The sequence below is a fragment of the Ranitomeya variabilis genome, chromosome 3, assembly GCF_051348905.1.
Source record: "Ranitomeya variabilis isolate aRanVar5 chromosome 3, aRanVar5.hap1, whole genome shotgun sequence".
Taxonomy (NCBI): domain Eukaryota; kingdom Metazoa; phylum Chordata; class Amphibia; order Anura; family Dendrobatidae; genus Ranitomeya; species Ranitomeya variabilis.
In genome coordinates, this window is record NC_135234.1 from 422,708,156 (window position 1) to 422,722,376 (window position 14,221).

The following is a 14,221-nucleotide window of genomic DNA, read 5'->3' on the forward strand; positions in this document are numbered from 1 at the left end:
TTTGCGTATCGATCAGAAAAAAAATAGACCTTTTGGGTTTAAATGAGAAGGTTAGTTTGAAACAAGAAAAATATTTCACTTCACCATAAAAACCTCATGTTATCTGCGAAACACGATGGAGGTTATTATCATGGATTGGGCCTATTCAGCTGCATCTGGTCCAGGACAGTTTGGCATCTTTGATAGAACAATGAATCATAAATTAAACAAGCAAAAGCTAACGAAAAATGTCAATACCTCTATCCACGAGCTGAATCTCAAGAGAACTTGGTTCATGCAGAAACACAGAAATCCAAAGTACCGAAGTCGTTGTACAAAGGAATGATTATGGAATAATAAAAATAAAGTTTGGAATAACCAAGTCAAAGTCCTGACCGTAATTCTGTAGAAATGTTGTGGAAAGATATAAAAGTGAGAATTTCATGGGAGAAAATCCACCAGCATCACAGAGTTGAAGATGTTTTGTAGGGACTCGGGAGTGATAGGCAAACATTCCCCCAAGCCGATGTGCACCAAGCCGATGTGCACCAAGCCGATGTGCAGGACTAATCAACAATTGGAAGAAACCTTTAGGTTATTGTTGCACAAGGTGGAGGTGGGGCACACCAGATACTGAAAGCAAAGGTTCACATACAATTGCAACTCACAAATGTGATATTGAATAATTTCCCTCATCAAAAAAAATACAATGTCTAATAATTTTTACACACTTCTTTTATTTGATTTTCTATATACGGTACTTTAAGGACTTTTGTAAAAATCTGACTTAGTTTTAGGTCAAATTTTTGCAGACATCTGAAAAATTCTGAAGGATTCACAAACTGTCAAGCACCAATCCAAATGCTATAATGTTGTTTGTGTTATGTTAACAAGGGGAGGAGGAAATATTGAGCGTTCAAACCCCCCCCCATCTTAAACCCCCGTCCCACTATTGACTTGTACTTCAAAAGGAGTAGATTCACGAAAAAGTGCTCAGTACAAAGAATACTCTTGCTTAGGCTACGGATGAAGGAAGTGAATAGACAACTAAACAAGATGAAGTCATCCACAATGTCTGGAGATGTAAAGGTACAAAGCCATCACTGCATGTAAAAATAAAACCTATAGAAATGCCAGGGGGTTCTGCTTTTAGGTAAAACTAAACAGCAAAACATGACACAAACAATGGTGAATGTGTCTTACAAGCAGTGAAGTGACTAACCAGTTCCTGCCAAGAGAAAAAGACAAGAAAAAGAATGGGACAAAAAAAGAAAAGAAAAGAGGACACCTGCAAGCGGTGTCTGTGTATAGGTCAGCTCTCTCAGAACCTAAATCCTCATTATTGTAATCTACAGACCATAATAAAGTCTCCACAGTAGCTTAACTCAGTGATGCATTCAAGAATAAAAGGAGGAAACCAAATCACTGTTCTACTTAGACAGTTAGGTGGCTCCACAAATGCAGAAGACCACCACAGTTTATGTAGGCTTCCTGTACACAAGGTTAATGAACCATTCTGCATTCTTCATACTGGGGCCCTAAAAATGGAGACGGGAAAGCAAACAGCCAAATGCAATGAAACTGAAAAAATGAAAAATAAACAAAGGCTTCCAAAATTCACAAAAAGAAACTTGACAAAAGAAAGCCATGCCATCAATTTTTAGCTCAGATTTTTAACCTTTCATCAAGTATAATCATTTTACTAATCTAGCATTTAAGGTAAAAAAAAACAAAGCTACTTAGCTCCTCTGTGTAAGGGTTTGCTTCACAAGTCAGTTATATTTTTTGGATGCCTCCACCCATCTAAAGCAACAATTACTGAACTTCAAGGGTTATTATTCAATTTTAAACATATTGACTCCACTGTTTAAAAGGGAAGCCATCATCGGAAAATGTTGTTTAATCAGGTTTTGTGCTACATGCATTTTTTATTAATTTGTCCATTTCTGTTTTTATCCATCACGATCTCAAAAATGAAAATTAGTAACCTTTTAATTTTTACGCAGTCCAGTGGAACTTTTTAGACTTTTAGCTCCTGTCTTTTCAGGAGGCGTTGCAGCAAGGTGCTTTATCATCAGAGGCAGGATCACAAATACTGGTAGCAGTATACACAGCTGATAACACAGACTCCATCATTCACAATAGGCACTGATACGGCTTCCTTTCCCTTCACAATAACCTTTTCATGCGCTCAATAAATGTTTCAATATAAGAGATAGGGTCAGATCATGGTGGTTAATGGATGTGTGGATTTCCTAAAACGTAGGAGTCTAAAAAATGCCACTGTGGCCAGTGTGCAAATTGTAAAATTGCCATTTTTACTTTGGTCTAAGGGGTAGCGTTTCTCCTTGTGGAGAGTGACATACCAGCTGGCTTGTCAAGGTAAGGAGGCTTATTCGCCGTGCAATGCTCCTCTGGGAAATTAAATATTCAAATTGCCTCTTCTGAGAAAAAGAGGACTTAAACTCTATAGCGCCCAGTCCAGAGTTCGCATCTCGGCTTCAGGAAAATGTCCGCCGCGATCTCCATCTGCGCGGCCTCAGGAAGATGGCCGCCGCCACCGATAACCAGGGGAATAGCAGATCGCGCTCTTTTTCGGCCGTTGCGCCGTGCATTCGGCTGCTGCGCATGCGCGAACCACTACGCCAATGCCGGGAAGAAAAGCAAGAGGTGGGGAAGAAACAGCTATTTCACCACGCCCATTTGACCAGACCTGCGTGATTGACAGCCGAAAACGGCGACTTTACTAAGGTATTTTGGCAGCAAAGGTGGGGAATCAGGGGATAATAAAGGCACCATTGTACAGCACAGCTCAGGCCCTACTGAACACTATTTTTACCTCATATTGAAAAAACGGGGTGACAGGTTCCCTTTAAATACTCAGCTCTAGCTCCACCTCTCTGGTGGTCCCTACTGGTCTCTTGACTTTGATGCAGCGATCATGTGCCATGCATTATTGTGACTCATGCTTACAATCACTGTAATTCGCATTTATGCTTTTACAGCACAAAAATACTGAGGGCAGTGATTGACTGCAGTGGTCATATGCAAGTGTGACATGTAATCACCAGCAACCAAAGACTGGCAGGCAACTCCAGGACAGCAGTGGTGCTAAAGGGGATTGAGCAGGTGAGTATTGCCTTATAGATTTACTAGCTGTTGAATCCACTCTACGCCCGGGTGATGAGCATTTTTATTGCTACATTTCCGCCGCCATTTTTTTTTAAGATACTGTGTCTGCAAATTCGCATATACAGTGTCTTCAGTTAAATGGCGCTGGATATTGTGGTATGCACATGTCCTGGCTCCGGTGCCATTTTATTGATGTATTGTACTACAAAATTAAAGTGAACCTGTCACCAGAAATAACGCTGCCAACCTGCAGAAATGTGGTTAATCTGCAGGTAAAAAACTTTATTATGCTGCGGGTTCATTTTCTTCCCACTGCATTAGGCTGCGAGCAGCACAATAACAATTTTACCCTACAGATTAGCCGCATATTAATCCCCCCAGCCTTGTCCCCAGTCCTATTATATGCTTCCTCATCCTGGTCGCCCATCCTGCCTGCGCTGCTGCTGTTTAATACATACATACAAAAGGAAAAAAAAAGCAATAAACAGTCCTACACACCTGTACTCTGTTCCCGTGCAGCACGTCGTCTGTGTTAAACATTTAAATGAAATGGCGCCGGAGTCAGTGCGTGCGCATAATGCGCTATCCGTCACCATTTTGTTGAAGACACTGTATGCAAATTTGTCATCAATAAAATGCTGACGGATATTGCGGTATGTGCAGGCGCTGACTCCAGCGCCACACTCCTCCTCCAGCCTCGTCCTCATGGCACTGGAGATAGGCGGGGAGTCTGGCGCCACACTCCTCCTCCAGCCTCGTCCTCATGGCACTGGATAGGCGGGGAGTCTGGCGCCACACTCCTCCTCCAGCCTCGTTCTCATGGCACTGGAGATAGGCGGGGAGTCTGGCGCCACACTCCTCCTCCAGCCTTGTCCTCATTGCACTGGATAGGCGGGGAGTCTGGCGCCACACTCCTCCTCCAGCCTCGTCCTCATGGCACTGGAGATAGGCGGGGAGTCTGGCGCCACACTCCTCCTCCAGCCTCGTCCTCATGGCACTGGAGATAGGCGGGGAGTCTGGCGCCACACTCCTCCTCCAGCCTCGTCCTCATGGCACTGGAGATAGGCGGGGAGTCTGGCGCCACACTCCTCCTCCAGCCTCGTCCTCATGGCACTGGAGATAGGCGGGGAGTCTGGCGCTACACTCCTCCTCCAGCCTCGTCCTCATGGCACTGGAGATAGACGGGGAGTCTGGCGCCACACTCCTCCTCCAGCCTCGTCCTCATGGCACTGGATAGGCGGGGAGTCTGGCGCCACACTCCTCCTCCAGCCTCGTCCTCATGGCACTGGAGATAGGCGGGGAGTCTGGCGCCACACTCCTCCTCCAGCCTCGTCCTCATGGCACTGGAGATAGACGGGGAGTCTGGCGCCACACTCCTCCTCCAGCCTTGTCCTCATTGCACTGGATAGGCGGGGAGTCTGGCGCCACACTCCTCCTCCAGCCTCGTCCTCATGGCACTGGAGATAGGCGGGGAGTCTGGCGCCACACTCCTCCTCCAGCCTCGTCCTCATGGCACTGGAGATAGGCGGGGAGTCTGGCGCCACACTCCTCCTCCAGCCTCGTCCTCATGGCACTGGAGATAGGCGGGGAGTCTGGCGCCACACTCCTCCTCCAGCCTCGTCCTCATGGCACTGGAGATAGGCGGGGAGTCTGGCGCCACACTCTTCCTCCAGCCTCGTCCTCATGGCACTGGAGATAGGCGGGGAGTCTGGCGCCACACTCCTCCTGCAGCCTCATCCTCTTCGAGGCACTGGCCCGTCAGTGTATTAATGCATTGTCCTTCTGAATCCGGCCACACTGCGTTGGCGCAGTCTATACTAGCTTCAGACAGAAGGATGCATCCAGCATTATATTATAGATTTGATACATTTCTTGTACTTATTCCTTTTGTATTTTAAAGGGGTTGTCTTCTTTCAGAAAATCTTCATTCCTGGCTGCAGTTTGTAATAAATATATACGGTATATAAAAAAACGCATTTTACTCACTGTACCTGAGTCCAGTGCTCTATCTCTGGCACTGCTCCCAGTGTCTGGTATTGGCTGTAGTGCCGACTTCACGTTGACAGTGCAGCAGCCAATCAGTGAGTCCAGTGATCTGCCGGGATAATAGAATGGAACAATCTGATCCGGGCCGCTGAGTTCACAGATTGGCTGCCATGTTCTCCATATGACGTCGGGGCCACAGCCAATAAGGGACACTGGAAGCAGCATCAGAAACTAAACGCTGGACCTGGGAATGGTGAGGAAAGTGAGGTTTGCTTGATAATCTGCAGGCATGGGTGAAGATTCTATGAAAGGGGACAACCCCAATTTTGCCAATTTAGTTGTGTGCAGTAAACTAATATAAATAGGCTAAGCAAATAGGCAGGAGTATGTGTTTGATACCGGGACATTAGCCCTGTTGGAGGACAGGAAGAGATTATGATTAGTGATGAGCGAATATACTCGTTACTTGAGATTTCTTGAGCATGCTCGGGGGTCCTCCGAGTATTTTTTAGTGCTCAGATTTAGTTTTTCTTGCCGCAGCTGAATGATTTACATCTATTAGCCAGCATAAGTACATGTGGGGATTCCCTAGCAACCAGGCAACCCCCACATGTACTTATGCTGGCTATCAGATGTAAATCATTCAGCTGTGGCAGGAAAAACAATCTCTGAGCACTAAACAATACTCGGAGGACCCCCGAGCGTGCTCGAGAAATCTCGAGTAACGAGTATATTCGCTCATCACTAATTATGATCTCCGTACAGGACAGCAGAATATGTTGGTGCTATACAAACAAAGTAAATAGAAAAAGTAAAACCAAAAAAAGTAGTCCGTATTTTGAGAGTCGTTTGCTTCCAAACAGTACAAAATGTTGGCTTTAATTTCTCTCGAAGGAAGACATATATCAAATGGATTTCTAACTTTCAGCCACACTATGTCAACATGACATCCCCTGCAGATCAGCATTATGAAGGTCAGAGAGCTCCTGACTGTAATATATTAGTGTTTTTATGGTCGCTGATAATTGCTGTGAAGTGTTTGTATTTGTCTGGCGCAAGCGTAAAGTACAAAAAAGGAAGCTAAACACAACAGTATAAATAGAATTGCCAGGCAGGAAGCATGGATTAGTACACACAGCTTGTTCCAAACCTTTTGAATGACATGCATTTGGCCTCTTGTACGTAAAAATGAAAAAAGCAATCGACGGATATAGACAGGATTTTAGGAAACCGAAATGCTTGATGGCAATGTGGTTTTTCTTAAATAGTTTGATTTCCAGCACAACAAATGCTTCCTAATGAATGGTATAATAAGCAGCGCTGACAACAGAGCGCAGAACGGTGTCCCTATAGTGGGAGTCTGCTATCCCATGGAGGTTTTCTGTAAAAGTGTATATTGCTACATGTATTCTCTTCCACTTAAGTTACATTAGAGAGGCAAATGACGGAGTTCAGGAGCAATTACAGCATTTATTTATTGCCCGGCTTTGAAGCTAGGATTAGAGGATACGTTTCCAGGAGCACAGCATAGTTCAGAGTCTGATAATAACGCAGGGTTGTCAGTATGGACAGCCATGGGTAATGTAACAAATCCGTTTACCTTTCCAGTGAAGCTCAATGTACACAGTGGCCATTGTAGTGCTAAGAATGTGAGTGACTGTGTACAAGCAGTGCTTTAGTACTATCCCACTAGTAATGAGGCACAGTCTGCATTGTGCTCCAAGGCTGCACCTTTCCAAGTTCGGATAATGCAGAGGGAGAGTTAGATTTTCACAGCATATTATCATGCAGGACCTAGTGTAAGAGTGATGCTTCCCAAAATGCACATCACCAAGACAAGCTCTGGAGACAGCAGAACGTCTGCTGCGGACCGGACTTCAGGCTATAACTGGACTAGTACAGGATAATCTAAAGTAACCCTCCATTCAGACACCTAGCGCCCTCCTCATCAACCACCCTGGCGCCATTCCGGCATTTTGGCTCCCCCATAAAATGCCACCACAGCCGCAGAATGTTCTCAGTAAGTCTGAATTTCACCATCCACAGCTTTTCATAAGGAAGTCAAAGACTATAGTGACCATTCAGGTACAATGAAAATGGCGAACCTGAATGCATGATCGTAAATGAGGAGAGCAACATATATAATTGACATGTAGTCAATTTTTCAGTTTTACCTTGACAGTAGTTTTAAAGGGAATCTGTCAGCAGGATTTCACGCCCCTATTTATATGTACATGTACAAGGTGCCATAAAAAAATTTTTTTTTACAGAAATTGTAAAAATGTAAAGAATTAATGTTTAATTTAGTAAAATATGAAAAACAATTTGAAAAGTTTTGGAATTTCCACTTTTAAACACTAGGGGGAGCAGCTGCTGAAATTTCAGAAAAACCTAGTGTACAACTAGCTCACATTACTGCACTGCAGTAATTATGGGCGGAGTCTGCTGACGTGTGTGATGTCACTCCTCTCCTCCCCTTCTGGTGTTTGCTAAGGGATAAGAGAGGATGATATTCAGGAACCCAGTGAGCCATTTTGTTGGTGACTGCAGACTAAGGCTGCCGTCACACTAGCAGTATTTGGTCAGTATTTTACCTCAGTATTTGTAAGCCAAAACCAGGAGTGGAACAAATAGAGGAAAAGTATTATAGAAACATATGCACCACTTCTGCATTTATCACCCACTCCTGGTTTTGGCTTACAAATACTGAGGTAAAATACTGACCAAATACTGATAGTGTGACGGCAGCCTTAGGCTACTTTCACACTAGCGTTGTTGGCTGTACGTTGCAATGCGTCGTTCAGGAGAAAAAACACATCCTGCAAAGTTGTCTGCAGGATGCGTTTTTTTCCCATAGACTTACATTACCGACGCATTGCGACATATTGCGTCGTGTTTTGGCGGACCGCCGCCACAAAAAAAGTTACATGTAACGTTTTTTTGTGCGTCGAGTCCGCCATTTTCGACCGCGCATGCATGGCCGAAACTCCGCCCCCTCCTCCCCGGACCTTGCAATGGGGCAGCGGAAGCGTCGCAAGACTGCTTCCACTGCCCACGTCGGGCATTTCTTTCACAGCATGCGTCGGCCCGACGCACTGCGACGGGCCCGTACCGACGCTAGTGTGAAAGCAGCCTTATACTGACAAGTAGACAGTCACCGAGGATGGCAGGCAGCAAGGATTCTGAGAGATATGTGGTGGAGGGAGCAGGGTGACAGCAGCGCAGAGTATTTCAGGAGAGCAGTGTGCTGGTCTATGGGGGCCCCCTGTTTGGTGCGCGGAGCAGCCAGGGATTGTACATAGAGCGCTGTCTTTTATACACGTGGATGGACAGTCTGCTCCACAGAAATCCAGGAAACATTTCTGCAGATTGATGGCCTGTTCTGATCCAGACTTTGCATGCAGACCCCATTCCCCTCCTTAGATCCTGTCTTCTCCATCCTGTCCTGGCGATGCGTGAAAGCGAGGCGACAGGCGCAGTCCGGGGTGACGCTGGGAAGGAAATGTAGCCATATAGTTCCCGATAAAAATGAGACCCCTCTCTTCAGCTGCCTCACCAGCCCTCCCCTGACTGCACCTAACTGGAGGTCATGCTGCCCCCTCTATTACCCCAGACCCGTGTGCAGGTGCTCAGCCAGAACCACCATAAAATGGGTCCCCTTTCTGAAGATAATACTGCCATAGTGTTCTCACATAATACCGCCATATAGATCAAACATAATACCGCCATATAGATCACACACAATACTATCAAATAGATCACACAATACTGTCATACAGTTCTCACATAATACCACCATATAGATCACACATAATACCGCCAGTGTTCTCACCTAGTACTGCCACATAGATCACACATAATACTGCCATAGTGTTCTCACATAATACCGCCATATAGATCACACACAATACTATCAAATAGATCACACAATACTGTCATACAGTTCTCACATAATACCACCATATAGATCACACATAATACCGCCAGTGTTCTCACCTAGTACTGCCACATAGATCACACATAATACTGCCATAGTGTTCTCACATAATACCGCCATATAGATCACACATAATGCTGCCAGTGTTCTCACATAATACCGCCATATAGATCACACACACAATACCACCATATAATTCTCACAATACTGATCAAGCATAATACCACCTTACAGATCACATAATACCGTCATATAGATCTCACATAATGCCATAATACAGCATGACCCCTGCAGCTCCTGTTATCGCACGCATTGAGTTGTGTGTGCAATGGGGAAAGATATGCAGGGGAGGAGAGGAGTGCATAGGAGATGATTAGATACACGGTTCACCAGACAGTATCACACAGGAGAGGATTAGATACACGGCTCAACAGTCAGTATTCCACAGGAGGATTAGATACACAGGTCAGCATACAGTATCGCACAGTATAGGATTAGATACACGGCTCAGCACAGTATCACACAGGATAGGATTAGATACACGGCTCAGAAGACAGTATCACCCAGGATAGGATTAGATACACGGCGCAGCATAGTATCACACAGGATAGGATTAGATTCAGATTGTGAGCCCCATCGGGGACAGCGATGATAATGTGTACAAACTGTAAAGCGCTGCGGAATATGTTAGCGCTATATAAAAATAAAGATTATTATTATTATACACGGCTCAGAAGACAGTATCACACAGGATAGGATTAGATACATGGCTCAGCAGACAGTATTACACAGGAGAGGATTAGATAAACGGCTCAGCATAATATCACACAGTATAGGATTAGATACACGGCTCAGCACAGTATCACACAGGATAGGATTAGATACACGGCTCAGCAGACAATATTACACAGGATAGGATTAGATACACGGCTCAGCACAGAATCACACAGGATAGGATTAGATACACGGCTCAGCAGACAGCATCACACAGGATAGGATTAGATACACGGTTCAGCATAGTATCACACAGGATAGGATTAGATACACGGCTCAGCAGACAGTATCACACAGTATAGGATTAGATGCATGGCTCAGCATAGTAGCACACAGTATAGGATTAGATACACGGGCCAGCAGACAGTATCACACAGGAGAGGATTAGCTACATGGCTCAGCACAGTATAGTGATAGATACACGGTCTGATGTCCTGTGAGGAGCTGCAGTGAGAGGCAGGGTCGGAGCAGCACTGAGAGCCTCCCCCATCCCCCCTCTGTTACCTCTCTGCAGCTCCTGATAGAGGACATCAGACCGCAGCACTTCACCCTCTCTAGCGATCCTAGAGATCACAGCCACACACCATGCAGCAGGGGACAGGGAAGGGCCGACTGCTGACAGTGTGAAAGGGGAGACAGCTGGAGCTGTCCCTCCTATATCAGCGCAGCTCCCAAGTCACAGTGAGTGGAGCTTACACACTGTGGGCTGAAGAAAGATGGCGCCGACCTCCTGCCTCTGCTGTGATGTCGAGACAATCCAGGGGGCGTAGCCAGATCACAGCAGGGAGCAGCACAATGATAGCTATGATGTCGGATGCCGACCGCAGCCTCCTATGCCCAGGGCTGCCGTATTTGCAGAGTGTAAGTGTCGTGCTGGGACTCTTACACTCCTGCAAAGCAAAATGGCGGCGCCCAGTGGCTGCAAAAATAATTAATAAAAAAGATATTAAAGTTAAAAAAAATAATTTGGTATTAAAAATAATTGTTTATATAAACAATCATTTTTAATACAAAAACAAAATTGCGGCACCTTCCCTTTAAATACAAGTCAAGCAGTAGCTCTACATGGCCAGTCCATTATGCAGTTAAAGAGAAATCAGCATTCAAATTGATATGCAAATGAAGATAAAAAGCTATGGTAGATTTGAAGCCTCTGTCACTGCAGCTCTATTCAATGGCCAGCGCCGCTTCCTCCTGCTTGACTGACAGCCAATATAATGTGCGACTTCAAGCAAAGGAGCCATCAGTCAAGCAAGAGGAACTGGTGCTGGGTGGGGAATAGAGCTGAAGTAAGAGAGGCTTCAGATCTTCAGCCTCATTTGCATATATCAATTCAAACACTGATTTCTCAGAGACAGAGGCACGACTGATCACGTATTTCTGGGCTTGTGTACATATAAATATATAGTTAGGAAGATGAAATCCTACGAACAGTTTCCCCTTTAAGCAATTAAACAATGCAAATATTCTATTTTCACATGTTGTTGCACCATTTTTTTAATGCAAATTAAGAGCTGCATTTTATAGTACCAGCAAAAACTAAGATTTCTGAAACCCCATGTACACACTTTTTTCCTAATTGAATTGTAAAACTGCAGCTTTTCCATTATTTCAGCGTTTTTGCACCCATAGAAAGCGATGAGTAAGTGCAAAAAAGAGCAGCAAACTCATTTTTTGCAGCCTTTTTGGTGAAAAAATGCAGGTACAGCAGAATGTGAAACCCATTTATTTTTGTCATTTTCTAAGTTTAAATTTTACCATAATTTCTTGGTATCCTCACATGAACATGGCTGTTAGTATTAAGGCCCCGTCACACATAGCGAGATCGCTAGCGAGATCGCTGCTGAGTCACAAGTTTTGTGACGCAACAGCGACCTCAGTAGCGATCTCGCTATGTGTGACACGTACCAGCGACCAGGCCCCTGCTGTGAGATCGCTGGTCGTGTCGGAATGGCCTGGACCTTTTTTTGGTCGTTGAGGTCCCGCTGACATCGCTGAATCGGTGTGTGTGACACCGATCCAGCGATGTCTTCACTGGTAACCAGGGTAAACATCGGGTTACTAAGCGCAGGGCCGCGCTTAGTAACCCGATGTTTACCCTGGTTACCAGCGTAAATGTAAAAAAAACCAAACACTACATACTCACCATCTGATGTCCGTCAGGTCCCTCGCCGTCTGCTTCCTGCTCTGACTGAGTGCCGCCGTACAGTGAGAGCAGAGTGCAGCGGTGACGTCACCGCTGCGCTCTGCTCTCACTGTACGGCGGCACTCAGTCAGAGCAGGAAGCAGACGGCAAGGGACCTGACGGACATCAGATGGTGAGTATGTACTGTTTGTTTTTTTTTGGTAACCAGGGTAAACATCGGGTTACTAAGCGCGGCCCTGCACTTGGTAACCCGATGTTTACCCTGGTTACCCGGGTGCTGCAGGGGGACTTCGGCATCGTTGAAGACCATTTCAACGATGCCGAAGTCGTTCCCCTGATCGTTGGTCGCTGGAGAGAGCTGTCTGTGTGACAGCTCCCCAGCGACCACACAACGACTTACCAACGATCACGGCCAGGTCGTATCGCTGGTCGTGATCGTTGGTAAATCGCTATGTGTGACGGGGCCTTTAGTACAGTGTAATTAAATTAGTGATATGTGTTAATGTAAACAATGCCCTACCAACGTGTGAAAGTAAACAATCTGCCAGGAAAATGGTTACACCAACTAGGAATGTCCACCACCACTATCTAGTGTTTACACACCCTATGGGCAGCAGCGGGTCTTCAAGTAAATAATTATAAACAAATTTAATTGTATTATGTATCACACATGTAATTACTCTCTACATACCTGTTCAGCTCCAACCATACTAATAGGCTTGCACTTAAAAAGGTGGTTGATAAACTTTGGAATGAAGGAGCTGAAAAACAGAATTCAAAGTAAATAGGTAAATGCAGAAAAAGAATCCTACAGAAACAAGTATGGCTATGCATGTATTCACCCAAATGACCCACCAGACTTGATCATATAAAACTCTTAAAACAAAAACTGTAGGGACGAACTGACACCTCACTTCCGGCAACTAACGACTGCTTAAAACATACTTGTTTGCTGATCGTGTTTAATTGAAACAGCAATTCCTATGCTCACAGAATGATCAGTAATCAATAGTTCTGAGTGAATAGACTGTCATTGTTCTCAGCAGCACATGTCGTGTTTACACAGAATAGGTGCTGCTGAGAATGATCATTTTTAAGCCTACTTAAAAATTATTTCACCAGACAAACAAGCATTTTGCTCGTTTGATGGTCAACTAGTAGCATTTTTTCTGATTTTCAGGAAACAAGTGGTCATTGGAACACTAGTTGACAATAATCAGTCAGAGTAAATTTAGTTTAACACACTATCCGCAAGGGATCTGGGGAATGGGGTTCTGGAACCCTGTCTTAACCCTGCTGTGGAACAAAGGGGTCATATAGACCCCAGCACTGAATAAATTGAAATATTTCTAAAACTGGTCAATCTCAGACATTGACCTTCTATGTATTTTCAAGTAACATATTTCTGCTTATGCTGATGATATTTTGTATTTGTTTTTCAGTTTTCTTTCTAAGTTATTTTCAATTTTCTGTGTTTGGGACTCTCCTGACTCCATAGTACCTTTATTGTCTGACTTTTTTTTTTTTTTTTTTTTTTTTTTTTTTATATTTTCTGTTTATTCACAGGTTTTGTAATCTAATTGTAAATAAACAATGGCTAGACGAACTGTGATGACTCCTGATGAAATATTGGCAGTTTTGGATGCTTCTAGTGATGTCGATACTGATAATGAAGGTAATTTGGAAGATAATTTGAGCTGGGTCGAAAGGCACCATCAGACATTCCAAGTGACACCAGCAATGTTACAGGACAGCGCAAACGGTGCTATGTTTGTCCTCAATCGAAGGACAAAAAGACGAGATTTGTTTGCAATGACTGCAAGAAGTTCATTTGTGAAGAACATGGTACTATGACGTGCAGTGAATGCAAGGGATACATTTATTGCCAGATCAGAAATCTGATGATTTTGAGCCTGTGGTCATATAGACCCCATGCTACCAAAGCAGTGATTTTTTTTTTATGGTTCCACAGCAGGGTTAAATAGAGTGGAGAGCGCATGCTCAACCTCAGCTCCATTATTTATGAGACTTCCGGAAAAAGCCAAGGGAAAGCCAAGTGTTGTACCTGCCTTTCTTTAACAGTCTCAAAGACAAGTGAATAAAGCGGAGGTCAAGCATGTGCACGTAGAACCATTCAATGCTGGACTGCTTTGGATTCCAACATTCAGACCCCCAGCGATCAGCATGGATATGGAATAACTTGTTACTTTGAGAACAACCCTTTAAAAATGTGTGCTCTTTGAAGGTAAAGTACTAAGAAAACAGGG

The 14,221-nt window shown here is 44.5% G+C and overlaps 1 protein-coding gene across 2 annotated transcripts in view; it reads right to left on the reverse strand.

Annotated features, from left to right (window-relative positions):
* The window catches only part of VPS53 (VPS53 subunit of GARP complex), a 276,186-nt gene that overhangs the window by 44,003 nt on the left and 217,962 nt on the right, over window positions 1-14,221 (reverse strand). For both annotated transcript variants that reach the window (XM_077296357.1, XM_077296358.1), the window contains exon 19: window positions 12,646-12,715. In XM_077296357.1, coding sequence (XP_077152472.1) covers window positions 12,646-12,715 — 70 coding nt within the window. The remainder of the gene's footprint in view (window positions 1-12,645; window positions 12,716-14,221) is intronic.